Source organism: Natrix helvetica, assembly GCF_964273705.1.
Source record: "Natrix helvetica genome assembly, chromosome: Z".
NCBI lineage: Eukaryota > Metazoa > Chordata > Lepidosauria > Squamata > Natricidae > Natrix > Natrix helvetica.
The window spans coordinates 18,474,755-18,494,154 of record NC_138554.1 but is presented as its reverse complement, the minus strand read 5'-3'; the positions used below and the strand labels follow the sequence as shown (position 1 = coordinate 18,494,154).

The 19,400-nt window shown below is 40.1% G+C and overlaps 1 protein-coding gene across 1 annotated transcript; it reads left to right on the top strand.

Annotated features, from left to right (window-relative positions):
- Positions 1-6,738: 6,738 nt before the first annotated feature.
- Positions 6,739-7,683, top strand: LOC309401331 (olfactory receptor 10A4-like; the record flags this gene model as incomplete). Its single annotated transcript, XM_081970398.1, has 1 exon — positions 6,739-7,683. One exon carries the CDS (start codon positions 6,739-6,741, stop codon positions 7,681-7,683), a length of 945 nt encoding a protein of 314 aa, XP_081826524.1.
- Between the last annotated feature and the right edge of the window lie 11,717 nt (positions 7,684-19,400).

Genomic DNA, 19,400 nt, shown 5'->3' with positions numbered 1-19,400 from the left:
TTTCAAAGCACGGAGGATGGATGCCACTCTGGAAGTACGCTCTATGGTTGTGGGCTGCAGATTGTACAACCATAGAGCGTACAAACAGGCGCTCGCGTTGCTTGGTGCCTTCCGGGTACTGCTAGGTCGGTCAACGGCGCTGTACCCGGCTGGAAAGGGGGGTTGCCGGGCGGCTGCTCATAAGCTTGGTCACCTCATGGCTGCTGCGTTGCTGCTGCGACAGCGCAACACAGCCATTCGACCCTGAGGCTGTGCCCGGCTCTTCGGGAGCCCGCTCGCAAGAGAGCAGCTGCCCAGCAACCCCCCCTTCTTCAGCTGGGCCCAGCGCCGCTGACTGACCTAGCGGTACCCCGAAAGCACCAAGCAACGCAAGCGCCTTTGCCCCCACCTCATTCCCGTGGCTTGGTGCCTTCGGGATACCGCTAGGTTGGCGAGCGGTGCTCTGCCTGGTCGGAGGGGGGGATTGTCCAGAGGGTTTATTTTCGAGGGTGGGCTTATATTTTTGCGCACGCAAAAAATGTCGCAAGGGTTTAGTTTCAGGACATGGTGTATTTTCGGGGAAACACGGTAGTAAAGTTTATAAGTACCCAAGAAAAATTACATCTTTATAACAAAATCTAAGCAAAAATGTATTAGCGAAATTGATAAATCTTTTTCCCAGGTCTCGATTTACAGTTTATATCCAAATTGTTTTTGCTAATTAAGATTATTATTTCATTATTATTATCATAATGAGTTATTAATTAACAAATAAATATTTTAAAGAAAACATTCTAAAAGTGTCTAAGGAATCCTACTTATTAATCACCAAAGGTTAACTAAATTTTGGATTATCAACCTTCATTATGTCTTTCTAGTAACAAAACAACCTTATCTCCTTAGCCAGTTGTTGCATCAATTCTTTTAAGAACTTCTTTATAAGGTTTTAAAAAACTTCTCTCCGCATTTTTTGGCTTGAAAGATGTATCATATAATCTCGTTGCCCTTGAACTGGTATTAAAATTAACATATCTTTGATTATCAGATGTCCTCCTAAAAGTGTTTCTCTTCTTAATTCTGTCATCAAATCCATATCTTGACAGGGGGGTAGAGCTCCAGATCATCAAGTATATAATAATAATAGGTTCATTTTTCCATGTTCCCTTCTTTCCACTTTCACTCATAGGTGTTCCATTATTAGGTTTATCTATTATCTTATCTTTATCTTCTGTGTCTTCACTCTCTTCTTTAATTTTTGAGGGTCCAGTCCCTTCATCTTTTATTGTGCCTGACAATAGTCTATCCAACTTCTTATCAAATCTCTCAAATCCTTCCAATATATTTAGAATTCCATCCCAAAAATCCTGGTAACTTAGGGTTTCTTCATCTGTATATAAATAGATATTTCCCAGAAAAGAAGAGAAAGTTTAAAATCCATTGCCACTCTAGCCTTCAATGTCTCTTTTATGTATAAGAATATTTTTGTTTTAGATTTGCTTAAACATAAGATTCTTTTAATTTTTTCCAAAAAAAGTGAGGGTTCTATCTTTTCTTTTCTTTCCCTTCCCTTGTCCAAAATATTCCACAAAGACACCTCCAAGGGAACAGTCCATATCCTTGAGTCATTATCAGTCTCTACAGATAGGCTGCAAACCCTCTAGTTACAACATCAACAGAATAAAAAAAATAGAGGAAAGGATACATTGTTTAAAAAAAAAAACAAGTTCTGGCTTCCAAATGGCAGATTCAACTTTCTCTTGTTCGTATCAAACTTAAAGAAAGCAAAAGTCTCTAAGTGTCTTTAATAAAATTTAATAAACAGTAAGAGGAAGGATTATTAAAGTAAAAAAAAGTTTTAAATCAACCAAAGAATAAAGTAGTAAAGAATAGGAGAAAAAAAATCAATTCATTCACTTAAGAGGAGAAATGGGAAGCATTTCAATCACTTCAATCCACAAAATGTTGTTGCATAGAAAAGGAAAAAAACAGAAAGTTTTTTTCCTTTTCTATGTAACAACATTTTGTGGATTGAAGTGACAGTCCAATAAAGATAAATTTTGCTGCTTTATTCTTTTGCTTAAAGGACTAATTTATCTTTAAACATTTTTTTCTTTGGGCAATCATTCTCAAAGAAAAAATCTCACCAGCTGGACTCACTTTCACTGCCTTCACTGCCTTCTTCCAGAGCCGTCTCCGACTTTGTCAGCCTGGGGGCTGTCTATTTACTGCTGGCTTGGAGAACTTCCGTTGGGTCAATCAGGGACTTTGCGGTGTCCCTGAGACCAGCAAGGATTTGTCTCCCTGTCACTGTCTCTTCGGATGGTTTAGGTCCATATGGACCTTGCAGCAGGTAAAAGAATCAATGATGGTCTCGGACTTTCGAGGCTGCACGTTGTGTCATTGCGACATCTGGCTCTCTCCCATCTGAGCAATTTTTATGTCTACATTTATTGTGTTTTGACATCTTTACTTCAGACTCCCATTTGACCACTTGCCATCTGTGTAAAGTGGAAGGTGATTATAGACAACTGTGTGTGATAGTGGCTGAGGACATGGTCATACCACTGTAGCCATTTCTCCCATATTTTCTCACGTATTGCCTCAATGCCCATTTCCTGCCATTTGGTGTCATTGCTGATGTGGTCAAGAAGAGGGCCACCACCAAAGAAACATGTGTACCTATATGTCATGTAAAGAGTGCTCAATGCATTTGGTTGTTGGCCTTCAATGGATTCGTAACTGGCTGACCAACCACACTCAACGTCCTCAATGGAACTGTATCTACATGGAGGGAGGTATGCAGTGGAATACCCCAAGGCTCTGTTTTAGGCCCAGTACTCTTCAACATCTTCATCAATGATTTGGATGAGGGAATAAATGGGGAACTCATCAAATTTGCAGATGACACCAAGCTGGCAGGAATAGCCAACACTCCAGAAGATAGGCTAAAGATACAGAAGGATCTTGACAAACTTGAACATTGGGCACTATCTAATAAAATGAAATTCAATGGTGAAAAGAGTAAGGTTCTACATTTAGGCAACAAAAATGAAATGCACGGGTACAGTATAGGTGGTACCTTGCTCAACAGTAGTAACTGTGAAAGGGATTTTGGAGTCTTAGTGGACAACCATTTAAATATGAGCCAGCAGCGTGCAGCAGCTGCCAAAAAAGCCAACACAGTTCTAGGCTGCATCAACAGAGGGATAGAATCAAGATCACATGAAGTGTTGATACTACTTTTTAATGCTTTGGTAAGGCCACACTTGGAATACTGCGTTCAGTTTTGTTCACCACGATGTAGAAACGATGTGGAGATTCTAGAAAGAGTGCAGAGAAGAGCAACAAAGATGATTAGGGGACTGGAGACTAAAACATATGAAGAACGGTTGCAGGACCTGGGTAAGTTTAGCTAAGCAGTATGTTTAGCTTAAGAGAAAGAAGGACTAGGGGAGACATGATAGCAGTGTTCCAATATCTCAGGGGTTGCCACAAAGAAGAGGGAGTCAAACTATTTTCCAAGGCACCTGAGGGTAGAACAAGAAGCAATGGGTGGAAACTAATCAAGGAGAGAAGCAACTTAGAACTGAGGAGAAACTTCCTGACAGTTAGAACAATTAATCAGTGGAACAGCTTGCCTCCAGTAGTTGTGAATGCCCCAACACTGGAAGTCTTTAAGAAGATGTTGGATAGCCATTTGTCTGAAACAGTATAGGGTTTCCTGCCTAGGCAGGGGGTTGGACTAGAAAACCTCCAAGGTCCCTTCCCACTCTGCTATTGTATTGTAAACTGTAGTGGCATTTGCATCATTTAGAAAAAGAGTAAAGCTTTGAATATGAAATTAAAATTGGCAATAGTTAGCATTTTTTCTATTGTCTTTTATTTCTTGGTTTTGTATAGGGTTAATAAAAATGGTTAATTGTCTTTTATATGGCATTATTTCCTTGATTGCTTACTCATTTTTAATACTTTATTTCCAGTATTTTCTTCTACTTTAAGATACTGTTATCTTATTTTTTCTCATCAAGCAAGCCAGGAATATGATATTTACAAGAGTTTATATATATAAAGGCCAAGTATCACTCACTCATCACAAAATCTCCAGAAGTGTAAAGCTTACAAACTTGAAATTTGGCACATATGTTCCTCTTGGCTTCTAGGTGCTCACTAAGAAAGGGTTTTTCAAAATGACCATCAGATAATTAATATTTTGTATGCAGTAATTAACATGCTCTGATGCTAAGGAGTTTTATTTCCCCTCCCTACCTAAAAAGAATTCTGTTCCAATTGCCACTTGCCTTATATTAACACGCTCTGATGCTAAGAAATTAGACATTCTACTCCCTCTCCCCACCTGAAAAGAACTCTGTTCCAACAGCCAGTTGCCTCACATTCTAGCACCTCACTTCAAACTGGCAGAAGTTCCACTCCTTCACTCAGCGCTCTTGGGCTCCTTACAGTATTAAACGTCGGTACCTCACCAAAATGTCTATGCCTTCCACCTATGGAACTGCTTCTGGACTCAAGGCGGTGGGAGTGATATTCCCTTATGTGTTTCAACCACCAATCACCACTGAGCCAATGGATTGGACTGGAATGAACCAGATTTCTCCTGCATTGCCTAATCACATAGTTTCATTGCGAAGCATGGGTTTACAGCTAGTTACATATATATTCACTGAACAATAGTTTGCTTACAGTAAGTCTTAACTCGTTATAATCATGGCATTACTAATTTATAGTGTCATTATAAATTAGGTCATTATGAACTTCAAAGTCTAGTCCCAGGTAATAGATTCTTCCCAACTATCTGGTCTAGTTGTACAGTAGTATCTCCAGTAGTTCAGACACTGACCATGTCCTATTTTTGCAGACCCAAGGGAACCAACCATTTCATTTATGAGTACCTTCTCCTTGCAGAATAGCCATCCTACCTGAGATGAGTATCTCTCTATCTTGCTCAGATGTAACCTGGGCACCAGTGGTGGCTTCGGGGCGGTATGTTTGGTCCACCTGCCCGCCTGTGTTCCATGTCTGTTTACTAACACAACTGGCTCATTGCGCATGCACGCACGGCGTTCAGCGCCTGTGTGACCTCCACCAGGCAGTTGGGTGTTGCAGGGTGGTGGTGTGCGTATGCGTGAGTCTAGGACACCCGGCCCCATTCAAGCATACCAGCTGTGCCGGGGTCTGGAACCCACCACTGCTTGGCAACCTTGGATTTTATTATGGTAGTGTTCCTGCAGTTTTATTGGCCATCTTCAGCATTTCCTGAGGAGAAATATAAAAGAACTTTCTCAGTCTTGACTTTCCACTTCATTGGAGGGAACATGAATTATGGAATTGTTATTGTCATGTATGAAGTATCTCCCAGAAACCCCTCCACAGAATGTAGTATTTGGTATGTACACTTTATATAGTAATAGCACTTAGACTTATATACAGCCCTCTCTAAGCAGTTTACAGAATCAGCATATTGCCCCCAACATTCTGGGTCCTCGTTTTACTAACCTCAGAAGGATGGAATGCTGAGTCAATCTTGAATTGAGCTGCTGGCAGTCAGCAGAATTAGCCTGCAGTACTGTATTCTAATCCCTGCGCCACCCTAGCTTTTTCAATGAATGGCATAGAATGTATGCTATGTGCATTGTCATAAATATATTCTGATAAAAAACAGAGGGAAACCACAAACAATAAATCTGACTTTAAGATCAGAGGTTGATTTCATGAACAATTTTGGAACATGAATAGCCAATATAGCAATGGAGTTCCACAACAAACTTACATTATTAAACCATTGCAATGGGTTCCAATGACTCATAGCAGGCCCTGCTATACTCCACTGTTTGAAACTGAAATCGTGTGAACATCAGATAATATGAGAAACTATGAATGGAATAAATTGCCATTTTTATAGCCAGGAAGGAGGAGATACATTAAAAGTACCCATAGCTCACAGATTTTCCATGTGATTATTTGTCATCATGATAGATAGTGTAATCAGGAACAATATAAATTATCCCATTGATTGGCATTATAATGGAAACCAAAATAGTCAGCATCTGGGGGCACTGGATTTACTACCTTTTTAAAACAATGCTTCCCCGTGATCCAGGATGTCCTCTGGCATTCATTAGTCAAATCCCCAGGATGAATCCTCAGGCTTCTGTCAGGCGATCTTGTTAAAGGAAAAAAAGTATTTTATGTCTCTTTAGAATTTCTGGTCCTCTAGGAATCAAGCGATTTTATAGATTCATTTACTCCTTTGATGTTGGCTGATCTGAAATGTCGCATAGAGAAAAAAATTCTCCACAGAAAGAGATACATGGAGAGTCACTTATGGCAAGCTGACATTCATTTTGATTTCAGGTTTTCCGTGAGAAGAAATTTTCTGTCTTTCTAAAAATATCAGAAAGCAAATCTAAAGTAAGGTCAATGCATTTCCTTTGGTTCATGTTTGGTGGGTTGGTTCTTCCTGCTGTACAACTGCATGAAAGGTTTTATTGATACAGTAATAGTAACAGAGCTGGAAGAGACCTTGGAGGTCATCTAGTCAAACCCCTTGCTCACACAGGAGACCTGTACTAGGGATTCAAACTGCCAAATGCCGACCTTTCTGATCAACAAGCTCAGTGTTTAGTAGTGTACTGTGGTGTAGTCATGTAGATTTCAAGGATAGCAAGTTTAGATCATTCTTTAAAAAAATGTTATGAAGAATTATTTAAATCTGTATTTTCTCCTTTTCCTAAGGTTTTGATAATGAAGAAAGAGAACTGGACCTGTTTGACCGAAATTGTCCTGTTAGGCTTCTCAGATTTTCAGTCTATGCGAGAACTTCTGTTTTGCCTGGTTCTAATATTCTACCTGATGGCTTTGATGGGCAACAGCTTGATTTTGATCCTCACCATTTTCAGTCCTACCCTTCACACCCCAATGTACTTCTTCCTCTGGAACTTGTCCTTTGTGGAAATTGGCTACACTTCCTCCATCAGCCCAAAGATGCTAGTGAACTTATTATCAGACAACCAGAACATATCCTTTTGGGGCTGTGGATGTCAAATGTGTTTCTTCGTTCTCTTTGGTATTACCGAGTGTTGTCTTCTTTGTGTCATGGCATATGATCGTTATGTTGCCATTTGCCAACCCTTGCAATACCCATCTATCATGAACCTCAGGGAATGTGCTAAGCTTGCTGCTGCCTCATGGGCCATTGGGGTTTCTGTGGGTCTGGGGCAATCTATTTCCATCTTCACCCTTCCCTTCTGTGGGTCAAACAGAATCAGCCATTTCTTCTGTGACCTTATGCCTGTTCTGAGACTGGCTTCCACCGATATTTACAAAAATGAGGTGGCCATTGCCACAGTAACAGTTCTAGTTATTCTTGTACCCCTTTTACTCATCCTTTTTTCCTACGTCCTCATCATTTCCACTATTTTCACAATGCCGCTGGCCAAGAACAGACACAAAGCATTTTCCACTTGTTCCTCACATCTCACCGTGGTCTGCATTTTCTATGGAACCGGCATTGTTACCTACATTCGTCCCAACTCAGAATATTCCATGGACAGTAGCAGATTCCTTGCCCTGCTCTACACAGTGGTGACCCCAAGTTTAAATCCCATCATTTACAGCTTGAGGAATAAAGAGATGAAAACAGCTTTCAGGAAAACTGTAGCAAGGAAACAGATCCTCTTTATGTGGTAATAGAAGTAGAGCCATAGGTTTGATGTTTTCAACACAATGTAGTTATTGTGCACATATTTCTAGACTAGAATGGACTTCAGGGAATACCAGTGGCAGATTTCACCCTTTACAAAAGAAGGATTCAGACAGATTGTTTTAAAACAAAGAGGAAGTCCTGAAAGATAACCTAAGTTTATTATTGTGATAGAATTCAAACAAAGGTTAATATAGCCCAATTTATTTAAAAAGAAAGCTGCTGGGCTGTTCTTAAAGTCTAAAGAAAAGGGAGGAAAAAGGAAGGAGATAAAAGATGCTTTTAAGATATCAGTAGCAATCTGGGTGTGATTATGAAGCATTGGGGAAGACTGCCAAGATAAGTTGTGGGATTTTTTTTGAAAAACAAAACAGAACGAAACAAGATGGCATTATTCCATAAATGTGATTTCTGTGTGTAATGAATTACAATATTTTTCTTTCCCAGAACTCTTTTGAACTTGTGCTATCTTGTCTTCTCCAAGTTTACCATCATTTCTTGCCTTTGCAAGGTTTTATGTCTGAGCTGATAGTTATTCTGGAAAAGTGTTTTTGTAGATGAGATGATTGCATAATTTGAAATGACGTGGCTGTGATGGTGTTTTATTTTTTCTAGAAATATATATTTGGCTGAGCAGCTTCTAACTTGAGCTGCAGAAATACTAGTTTACTACTTTCATTTGCATTTGTATTTATTAGTTTATCAAACATGCACAAGATAGCAGGTATAAATATAAACATGGATATGAATGAAAGAAATGAATACAAATAAATGGGGACAGTAGAATAGGGATGGTAAGCACACTGGTGCGCTTATGCACGCCTCCTTTACGGACCTCTTAGGAATGGGGTGAGGTCCATGGTAGACAGTTGAAGGAGGGAAATCAAGGAACATCAGACAGTATTATTTAGCACTGTGAAGGTGTATATAAATCTATGTGCTATTGCTACATATACAGCTGAGCACTGAATTAAAAAATGTACCATATAGGAACTTTAGACTAATTCTGATTTTTTCCCCAAATATTCGCTGAGATAGCGATCTTATTAGAATTAGCAACAATAATAAACCATGCTCTTTCTTACCATCCATTTATGCATTGATATGAGATTAATGTTTTATTATCCTGTACAGAAATATTTCCTTTTCTCTTTCTTCACTAACAAACTTATTGTATCCCCGATTGAACATCTACAGATGGAGTAGTTATAGTTCGGATGACCTAACAACCATGCAAGGAGGTAGCTAGTTAGGTCTCTGTTTCTGGCACTGAATGCAAAAACCCAAATCTTCCCCTCGATATTATCCAAATGGCATTCCAGAACAGATTGCAGCCACAGTAGCATTTCAGTAAGAACGTTGAAAAGGTATATGAGAATGGCAAAACATTTAACATAAAATTAGTCCCTTATCTAAATCAGATATTGAAGTATGTTCATTTCAGAGAGATAGTCCTTATGGTGCTATGATTACAACCTTTTAATGTTTGCATTCCATTGAAGATTTACTAATGATAAGGGGAAGTAGTATTGCCAGATTTTTGTTTTTGTTTTTAAAATTTCTGGGTCATTTAGTTCTCTGGAGGGAGGAGAAGGTAACTCCTTAAATTTTGATTTGATAGAAATGGATGGAAAAGAATATTCTTCCCCTGGTCATTGAAAAGAAGCAATGGTCCCCATTTGCAGATTATGGGATGACAGAAATCTTTTTCCTAAATCCGCTGCCCTGAAGATGTTCACCCTCCTGATATGTTAGAAGAAACCATCATCAAGAGGTCCTTAAGGTGCTTTTTCAAGAGGCAACTTGACTTTCTTTCCTTGAAGATTTTTTCCCTTGAAGATGTTTCACTTCTCATCCAAGAAGCTTCTTCAGTTCTTGAGTTCTTCAGGGCTTCAGTCAGAATTGAAGAAGCTTTTTGGATGAGAAGTGAAACATCTTCAAGGAAAAACATCTTCAAGAAAAGAAAGTCCAGTTGCCTCTTGAGGAAGCATCTTTGGGACAACCATGATCTAGATGACTAAGAATCTCTATAGATATCTTTCAGATGATCAGGCCTTCTGGGGATATGAGCCTAGATCCATATAGATCTATTTTATTGTGATTTGAATAATAGTCTGAAACTGGCCAGCTAAGTAGTGTCTTTCCCTCTGGAAGACCTTGTCTCAACTGGCTAGTATGGTGCCATCCAGTGGTGGGATTTAATTTTTTTACTATCGGTTCTATGGGCGTGGCTTTGTAGGCGTGGCAGGGGAAGGTTACTGCAAAATCCCCATTCCCTCCCCACCCCATTAACCTGCTTTCCAGCTCTGTTCTCCTGTGCAGGACAACAAAAGAAGACTCAGCCGATCAACTGTGACTCAGGAGGCAGCGAATAGATGGAGGCAGAGCCAGCCAGAGGTGGTATTTGCTGGTTCTCTAAACTATTCAAAATTTCCACTACTGGTTCACTAGAACCGGTTAGAACTGTCTATACACTACCTCTAGTCCCCTCCCTTTTAATGTTCAGAAGTGCCACTAGATCAGCAGTTCTCAACCTGTGGGTCGTGATCCCTTTGGAGGTCGAATGATCCTTTTACAGGGGTCACCTAAGACCATTGGAAAACACGTATTTTCGATGGTCTTAGGAACCAAGACACCAATTTTATGGTTGGGGGTCACCACAACATGAGGAACTGTATTAAAGGGTCACGGCATTGGGAAGGTTGAGAACCACTGCACTAGATGCTTCTTTTTCCTAAATCTTCCAAGGCAGAGTATCAGCTAAGTGAAGAATACTAAGCTCATTTTGAGCTTAATGGAAAGTTTGGGTGTTTGTTAATGAAATTTAGCTGTTATTCTTTCCATGTAGCCCAGATTTGAAATAGACTCCATCAGATTGACTGAAATTCTGCCACTTGATAGCAGTGTTCCAATATTTCAGGTGCTCCACAGAGAGGAGAAGGTCAAGCTATTTTCTAAGGCCAGACAAGGAATAATGGATGGAAACTGAACAAGGAGAGATTAGAAATAAGGAGGAATTTTCTGAAAGTGAGAACAATCAACCAATGGAATAGAAGTTGACTTTGGAAATTTTGGGAGCTTCATTACTTGAGACTTTCAAGAAGAGATTGGACTGCCATTTTTTTAGAAATGGTGTAGGGTCTCCTGCTTGAGCGGGGGCGCGGGGAGAGAGAGGCTGGACTAGATAACCCATAAGGTCCCTTCCAACTCTGTTGGAACAGATTAATCTGTTAACCTGATGCAGATTACAATAACAGAATCCTGAAAGCTTGACTCAGCCTGTTATACCTGAATGAGTGAAGATGGAGTCAATTAGAGCTTCTTTCTCAGGATTTCCATGTTTCCTGGGATTAAAACATCATTTTGTTTCTGTAACCATGTCTGCCTCCTTTCTCTGAAGTCATGTCTCTGCCACCCTAATAAAAATATAGATGTTTTTGAAATATATTTTATGACATCATTTCTGAGGATCTTGGCTAGGTGGAGCAATCAGTAAATTTCTATATCAATAAAACATTCATAAATGCTACTCCCAGTTGGATCCCCTGTGAACTATCCAGAATTCCTACTAGTATGTAATGCTATTACAGGAACACAACTATGCACTTTTCAAATTATAAAATCCAGGATGGATTTGCTCATAATTTCAATTTCTTCATCCCCCCAATCATACAAAATTCTAGATGAATCACTACTTAACCCAACAATGTGAATATTTAACTATGAACAAACTATATTATTTGAGATTCAAATTGTGTGAGCAGGAGGTGGTATTCAGCAGGTTCTGACCAGTTCTGGAGAACCTGTAGTGGAAATTTTGAGCAGTTCAGAGAACCGGTAAATACCACCTCTGACTGCCCCCACCCCCATCCATTCTCTGCCTCCCGAGTCCCAGCTGATCAGGAGGAAATGGGGATTTTGCAGTAACCTTCCCCTGGAGTGGGGAGGGAATGGAGATTTTACAGTATCCTTCCACTGCCATGCCCACCAAGCCATGGGCACAAATCCATGCCCACAGAACCAGTTGAATCCCGCCACTGGTATGAGCATCAAGTGAAATGAAAGAAATGGAACAGGAACTGAAATAAATTGGAATTTCTTCAACTCAGGAAAGAGGAGAGATATTAAAATTATCTCAAAGTTACAGAAATTGTAAATGAAAATATTCAGTATCTGAGATCACTGGGTTTCCTAATTCTGCTGTAGGGAGTGTATTACCCTGGGGCCGGGGTGTCTTCTGGTATTAATTTACCAGATTCCCAGGATCAATCTTTGAGTTTCTTTCATGAGACCTTGTTAGAGAAAAAGTCTTCAAATCTCTCTGAAATTTTGGAACTTCTAGGAGTCTAGAGTCTTCTTTAGACTTGTTAATGTCAGTTCCTATAAACAGCCTACATTATACATTTCTTCTTGAGGAAGGAATGCATAAAGACTCATTTTCAAGATCTTGAATTACCAATGAATGTTACAGCATGTGCAGTGTTCCTTAAGAATATAATACAATACAATAGTAGAGTTGGAAGGGACCTTGGAGGTCTTCTAGTCCAACCCCCTGTTCCATTTCTATAAAAATCACCAAAAAACCATTCATAAAATAAGATTGATACTTCATAAATAACAAGGTCTGGTTCAGTGGGATGGTTCCAGTGGGTACGCAACTTCATGAAAATAAGTTTCATTTTTGAATGATAGACTGAGAAATATTAAGAAAATTTTATCATCAGCAGTAAAAACTTCTTAATTCAAATCAGTAAAAATCGAGCTCATTCTTATAATGGCCAGAATCTCTAAAATAATAAAAATTAGTTTTTCCATTGTTATTCCTCAAGGTTGAAATTATTGAAAACAACTGTAATTTTTATCTCACATTCATTTTGTGTTCTCAGGCTTCAGTCTCAACAATATTATGAAGAAAGACAACCAGTCCTGTTCGACTGAGTTCGTCCTTTTGGGCTTCTCAGATTTCCAGACAGTACAAGAACTTTTATTTTGCCTGGTTCTAATATTCTACTTCATAGCCCTGATAGGCAACAGCCTGGTTTTGATCCTTACTCTTACCAGTCCTACTCTTCACATCCCAATGTACTTCTTCCTCTGGAACTTGTCCTTTGTCGAAATTGGCTACACCTCCTCCATCAGCCCAAAGATGTTGGTGAATGCATTATCAGACAACCAGAACATACCATTTTGAGGCTGTGGAATTCAATTGTGTTTCTTCCTTCTCTTTGGTATTACTGAGTGTTGTCTTCTTTGTGTCATGGCATATAACTGCTTTGTTGCCATTTGCAAACCCTTGCAATATCCATCTATCATCAACCTCAGGGAATGTGCTAACCTTGCATCATGGGCCACTGGTGTTTCTGTGGGCCTGGGGCATTCAATTTCAATCTTTACCATTCCCTTCTGTGGATCAAATATAATCACTAATTTCTTCTGTGACCTTATGCCTGTTCTAAGACTGGCTTCCACCAATATTTACAAAAATGAGGTGGCCATTGCCACAGTAAACAGTTGTAGTTATTCTGGCACCCCTTTTGCTCATCCTTTTTTCCTATATCCTCATCAATTCCACTATTTTCACAATGCCGCTGGCCAAGAACAGGCGCAAAGCATTTTCCAGTTGTTCCTCACATATCACCGTAGTCTGCATTTTCTTTGGGACTGGCATTCTTACCTACATTCATCCCAGCTCAGAATATTCCATGGATAGTAATAGATTTCTTGCCCTGTTCTACACAGTAGTGACCCCAAGTTTGAACCCCATCATTTACAGCTTGAGGAATAAAGAGATAAAAGCTGCTTTCATGAAATCTGTAACAAGGAAGCAGATCTTCTTTACTGAATAATTTTAGTGTACCCACACATTTGTTCTCTTCAACAGAATTCAATTGTTGTGAACATAAATATCAGGTAAAATGTATATATTAGTGGCAGAATGAATCTTTACTGGAGAATGATCTGGATAGATTTATTTAAAACAGGGAGAGAGTCTTAAAAGTAAAGGCAAAGGTTCCCCTCGTATATATATGCTAGTCGTTCCCGACTCTAGGGGGTGGTACTCATCTCTGTTTCAAAGCTGAAGAGACAACACGGTTCGAAGACATCTTCGTGGTCATGTGGCCTGCATGACTAAATGCCGAAGGCTCACGGAACACTGTTACCTTCCCACCAAAGGTGGTCTCTATTTTTCTACTTACATTTTTACATGCTTTTGAACAATTAGGTTGGCAAAAAGCTTGGACAAGTAAAGGGAGCTCACTCCGTTAGGTGGCTCTAGGGATTTGAACCGCTGAACTGCCAACCTTTCTGATTGACAAACCCATTGTTTTAGTCACTGAACCACCATGTCCTGCTAAGTATATTATTCTGATAGAATTCAGATAAAGGTTACCTGTCAATTTATTGAAAAGGAAGAATGCCAGACTGTTCAAAAAGTCTAAAGAAAAGGGTGGCAAAGGGAAAGAGATAAAGTATCCTTTCAAGAAGTCAGTAGCAATCGGTGTGTGTGTGAATGAAACAATGAGGAAGATGACCAAGTCAGTTGAGATTCTGAAATACAAGAAGGCAATATTCTATAAACACAATTTCTGTGTAGGAAGTTTTAATCTTTTGCTTTCCCAGATCTCACATTTCTTGTGATATTTTTGTCTTTGTTCCATTCCTTTATTTTTGCTGGGAAGATGAATCTGGCTTAGGAGCTTTTAATTTGAGGTGTAGAAATAGGAGTATTGGAGATTTACTACTTTCATGGAAAGGGAGATAAAGGAATATCAGAGAGTATTATTTATTCAAGTATATATACAACTGAGCACTGAATTCAGAGATGGTACCACATAGGAACATTAGATTAATTTTGATTTTTTAAAAAATATTCCTGGATATATTGGTCTTATTAGAATTGCAACAATAATAAACAAATGCTATTCTTTATTATTAAAAAAACCTTTATCCATTTATCATGGATCCATTTATCATTTATATGAGATCAGTGTTTTATTATCCTGTATTGAAATATTAAGGGACGCAGTGGCTCAGTGGCTAAGACGCTGAGTTTGCTGATCAGAAAGGTTGACAGTTCGAATCCCTAGCACCGCCTAACAGAGTGAGTTCCCGGTACTTGTCCCAGCTTCTGCCAACCTAGCAGTTTGAAAGCACATAAAAATGCAAGTAGAAAATAGGGACCACTTTGGTGGGAAGGTAACAACATTCTGTGCACCTTTGCCATTTAGTCATGCTGGCCACATTACCATATGCCCTAGTGGAAGCCTGGGATAGGGTGTCTGCTGGGGCCTTAGATCGCGTTGTGCCTTTGTGGCCTCTGACCCAGTGTCGATCCCGGATGGCTCCCTGGTTTACCGAGGAGCTCCGGGAGATGAAATGCCAGAAAAGACGCCTAGAGAGTGGCTGGAGGGCCAGCCAGTCCGAATCAGATCGAACACTAGTAAGAATTCATATTAAATCCTATTTAGTGGCAATAGAAGCGGCAAAATGACAATATTTTTCCACTCTTATTGCGTCCTCAGATAACTGCCCAGCCGCCCTGTTTAGGGTCACCCGCTCCTTACTTAACCAAGGAACTGGGGAAGACCCCTTGCAGGGTAGGGCTGAAGAATTTGTTCAGTATCTGCAGGATAAAATCTCTCAGATCCGGACAGGCTTGGACTCTGACTGGGTAGATTTGGGCAAGTTGACAGCGATGAATCTTGTGGGGTGCCCCAGGGGTCAGTTCTCTCGCCCCTCCTGTTCAACATATACATGAAACCGCTGGGCGAGATCATCCGTGGTTTTGGGGTATGGTATCATCAATATGCTGATGATACCCAACTTTTTATCTCTACCTCAAACCACCCAAACAATGCCCTCGATGTGATGTCCCGATGCCTGGAGGCTGTGCGGATCTGGATGGGGAGGAACAGGCTCAAGCTCAATCCCTCCAAGACTGAGTGGCTGTGGTTTCCATCATCCCGATTTGTACATCTTGTTCCATCTTTGACGATAGGGGGACAAATTTTAACCCCCTCAGAGAAGGCTCGCAATCTAGGAGTCCTCCTGGATACGCGGCTTAATTTAGAAGAACACCTGACGGCCGTGACCAGGGGGGGCTTTTACCAGGTTCGCCTGGTAAGTCAGTTGCGCCCCTTCCTGGATCGGGTTGCTCTGTGCACAGTCACTCATGCCCTCGTCCTTTCTCGCCTGGACTACTGCAATGCTCTCTACATGGGGCTGCCCTTGAAGAGCACCCGGAGGCTTCAGCTGATCCAGAATGCGGCCGCGCAGGTTGTCATGGGGGTACCTAGGTGCTCCCATGTTACATCCCTTTTAGGCGGCCTGCACTGGTTGCTGGTTGTTTTCCGGGTGCGATTCAAGGTATTAATTATGACCTTTAAAGCGCTCCATGGCTTAGGCCCAGGGTACCTGCGAGACCACCTACTGCCACCAGTAGCCTCCCACCGTCCAGTATGATCCCACAGAGTTGGCCTCTTCAGGGTGCCGTCGGCCAGACAGTGTCGGCTGGTGACCCCCAGGGGGAGAGCCTTCTCTGTGGGAGCGCCTTCCCTCTGGAATGAGCTGCCCCCAGAGCTTCGCATAATCCCTGACCTCCCGTCATTCCGACACGCCCTAAAAAGTTGGCTTTTCCAGCAAGCTGGCCTGGCCTGTTAATTTTAACTCATTTTTAAATGTATTGTCCTATCAATTTGGTTTGTTGTTTTTGGATATGTTTTTAATTTCTTTTTTACTTTTGGGATGTGTTTTTTTTAATGTTGTACGCCACCCTGAGTCCTTTGGGAGAAGGGCAGCATATAAATCCAATAAAAACAAAACAAACAAACCATGGAGATGTCTTTGGATAGCACTGACTCTTCGGCTTTGAAACAGAGATGAGCACTGCCCCCTAGAACCAGGAACAACTAGCACATATGTGCAAGGGGAACCTTGACCTTTTACCTATTGAAATATTTCTTCTTATTCTTCACTGACAAACCTATTGGAGTCCTTTTTTAAAACATTTACAGATGGAGTAATTACAATTTGGGTGACATAACAATTATGCAAGGAGCTAGCTGGTTAGATTTTCCCTTTTGCCACTGGATGCAGAAATCCAGATCTTTCTTGTAAGGTCATTCCAGTTTCAGTAAGAGGTCTAATAAAGTATAAGAGAACTATAAAACTAACATAAAAATAGTTCCTCATTGAAATCTGGGCTAGGGAATCTGGGTTAGATGGAGCAATCAGTAAATCTGAGTATCAATAAAGTAATTAATAAATGGTACTCTGACCTGGCTCCCCTGTGAACTATTCAATTTCTACTAAGTTGATAAAACTGCTATCATAGCAACAGCAATATGTACTCTTAAAACTACAAAAGCCAGGACTGATTTGCTTATAATTTCAATTTTTCACGTATCATAGGAGATTCTAGATGAATCACCAGAGGTAACCCAACAATGTGAATATTTAATTATAAACAAACTATACTATTTGAGATCCACATCATGTGAGCATCAGGTGATATGGAAGAAAAGGGAAAGGAATTGAAATAAAATTGAACTTCCTGAAGCTCAAGGAAGAGGAGTAATATTAAAATCAGCCCCAAAAGTTTTCACACAGTTGTTGATTCCATGGCAGGACTTTAGGCACCCTTGAGATGCACCCGAAGGCTGCAGCTGGTCCAGAATGCGGCCGCACGGGCAGTTTTGGGAGCCGCTAGGTACTCCCATGTAACACCTCTCCTGCGTGGGCTGCACTGGCTACCTGTGGCTTTTCGGGTGCGTTTCAAGGTGCTGATCATCATCTTTAAAGCGCTCCATGGCACAGGACCTAGGTATTTGCGGGATCGCATCCTGCCCCATACATCCCTTCGGCCGATCCGCTCACACAGAGAGGGACTTCTCCGGGTGCCGTCCACTAGGCTATGCCAGCGGGCGACACCCAGGGGAAGGGCCTTCTCTGTGATGGGCCTGACCCTCTGGAATGACCTTCCCCCTGATATCAGAACAACTAGAGATCTTCGCTCCTACCGCAGGAAGCTAAAAACACACCTGTTCAATTTAGCTGGCCTGGCCTAATTCCAGCTCTCCCACCCCAAGCCTGTATTTTTAAATTCGATGGGTTGGTTTTAGGTCGTGTTTTAATTTTTAACAATTTGTACAGGGCTCTAGGTTTAATTTGGTTTTAAGAGTATTTATTATGTATATGGTTTTTTAATGTGGTTCCTGTACACCGCCTCGAGTCCCTTCGGGGAGAGGGGGCGGTCTATAAATCAAATAAACTTGAACTTGAACTTGAATATCTATTATGCCATTGTAATAATCTTTTGAACTAAATTCCCTATATGAGTGAGTTAGCACAGCAAATGGTTAGAGAGTCATGGGAAATATCCCGTATCCTCTGGGTTTCTTAACTCAGCTGTAGGGAATGCTTTTCCCTTGGTCCAGGTTGTCTTCTGGTATTAATTTACCAGATCCCCAGGATGAAACCTTTGATGTTTCATGAGATGTTGTTAGAGAAAGAATTCTCCAGTCTCTCTGGAATTTTGGAACCTCTAGGAGTCCAGGGGCTTCTTCAAATTTGGTAATATTAGCTCCACTAAACAGCCTACAGTATTTCATTTTTTTTCCTGAGGAAGAAATGCATAAAGACTCATTTATGGCAGTAGAATTTTCAAGACCTTGAATTACCAATGAATATTACAGCATGTGGCTCGTTCCTTAAGAAGAAATATTATCTCTATAAAAAACCACCAGAAAACCATTCACAAAGTAAGACTGAAATCTCATAATTTATCAAGGTCAGATTTGGTGGGATGGTTCCGGCAGATAGACAACTTCATAGAAAGAAGTTTTATTTTTGATTAATAGTCTGAGGAATATTAAGATAATTTTATCATCAGCAATGTACTTATAAAAAGTTTTTATTTCAAGGAAACTCGGTAACAGCTTTCATTCTTACAATGATCAGAATCTCTGAAATAATGAAGAATTAAACAAAGATGTGTCACCTTGAAATCAAATCTGTGCCCTCAAACTCAAACTATTTAAATTCTGAACATTGGAAATTCTGACAATTTCTGAAAAAAAAGAGAATGACTGTGTGATTCATTAAAATGATATAATTGCAAAAAAAAAATGTGTAGGGCACTAAATTTAAATCATCAGTCTCCAATTTTCAATAACGACCCAGTTGACTTCTTTTGAGTAAATGTGAGGGATGCAGGATATAGATATCTATTATTAAAAGGCTATTAATTGTTAACAGCTGCTAAAATTGATTGATCAATTAGTTGCTATCAAATCAGTGTTGACTCTAAATTGTCTGCTTAATGATCTATCCCTAATCTGGTCCATTAGGTTTTCCAAGGATGCATTTATTGTCACTGCAATTTAGGCTATGTAACTTGCTGATTGTTTCCCTCTTCTCTTTCCTTCTACCTTTCACAGCAACAAAGCTTTTTCCAGAAACCTATTTCTTCCCATAATATGTCCAAGATAAATTAGTTTAAATCTGATGATTTGTGTCTCAAGAACTCTGGCTTGACATGTTTTATTAGGTCCACTTGGTTATTTTCTAGTCTATCCATGATATTCTTCAAAACCAATGTTCAAACTTCCCATTCTTATTCTTCAAAGCTGAAATTGCTAAAAGAGGAATGTAATGCTTATGTCAGATTCATCTTGCTTCCTTAGGCTTCAACCTGGACAATACT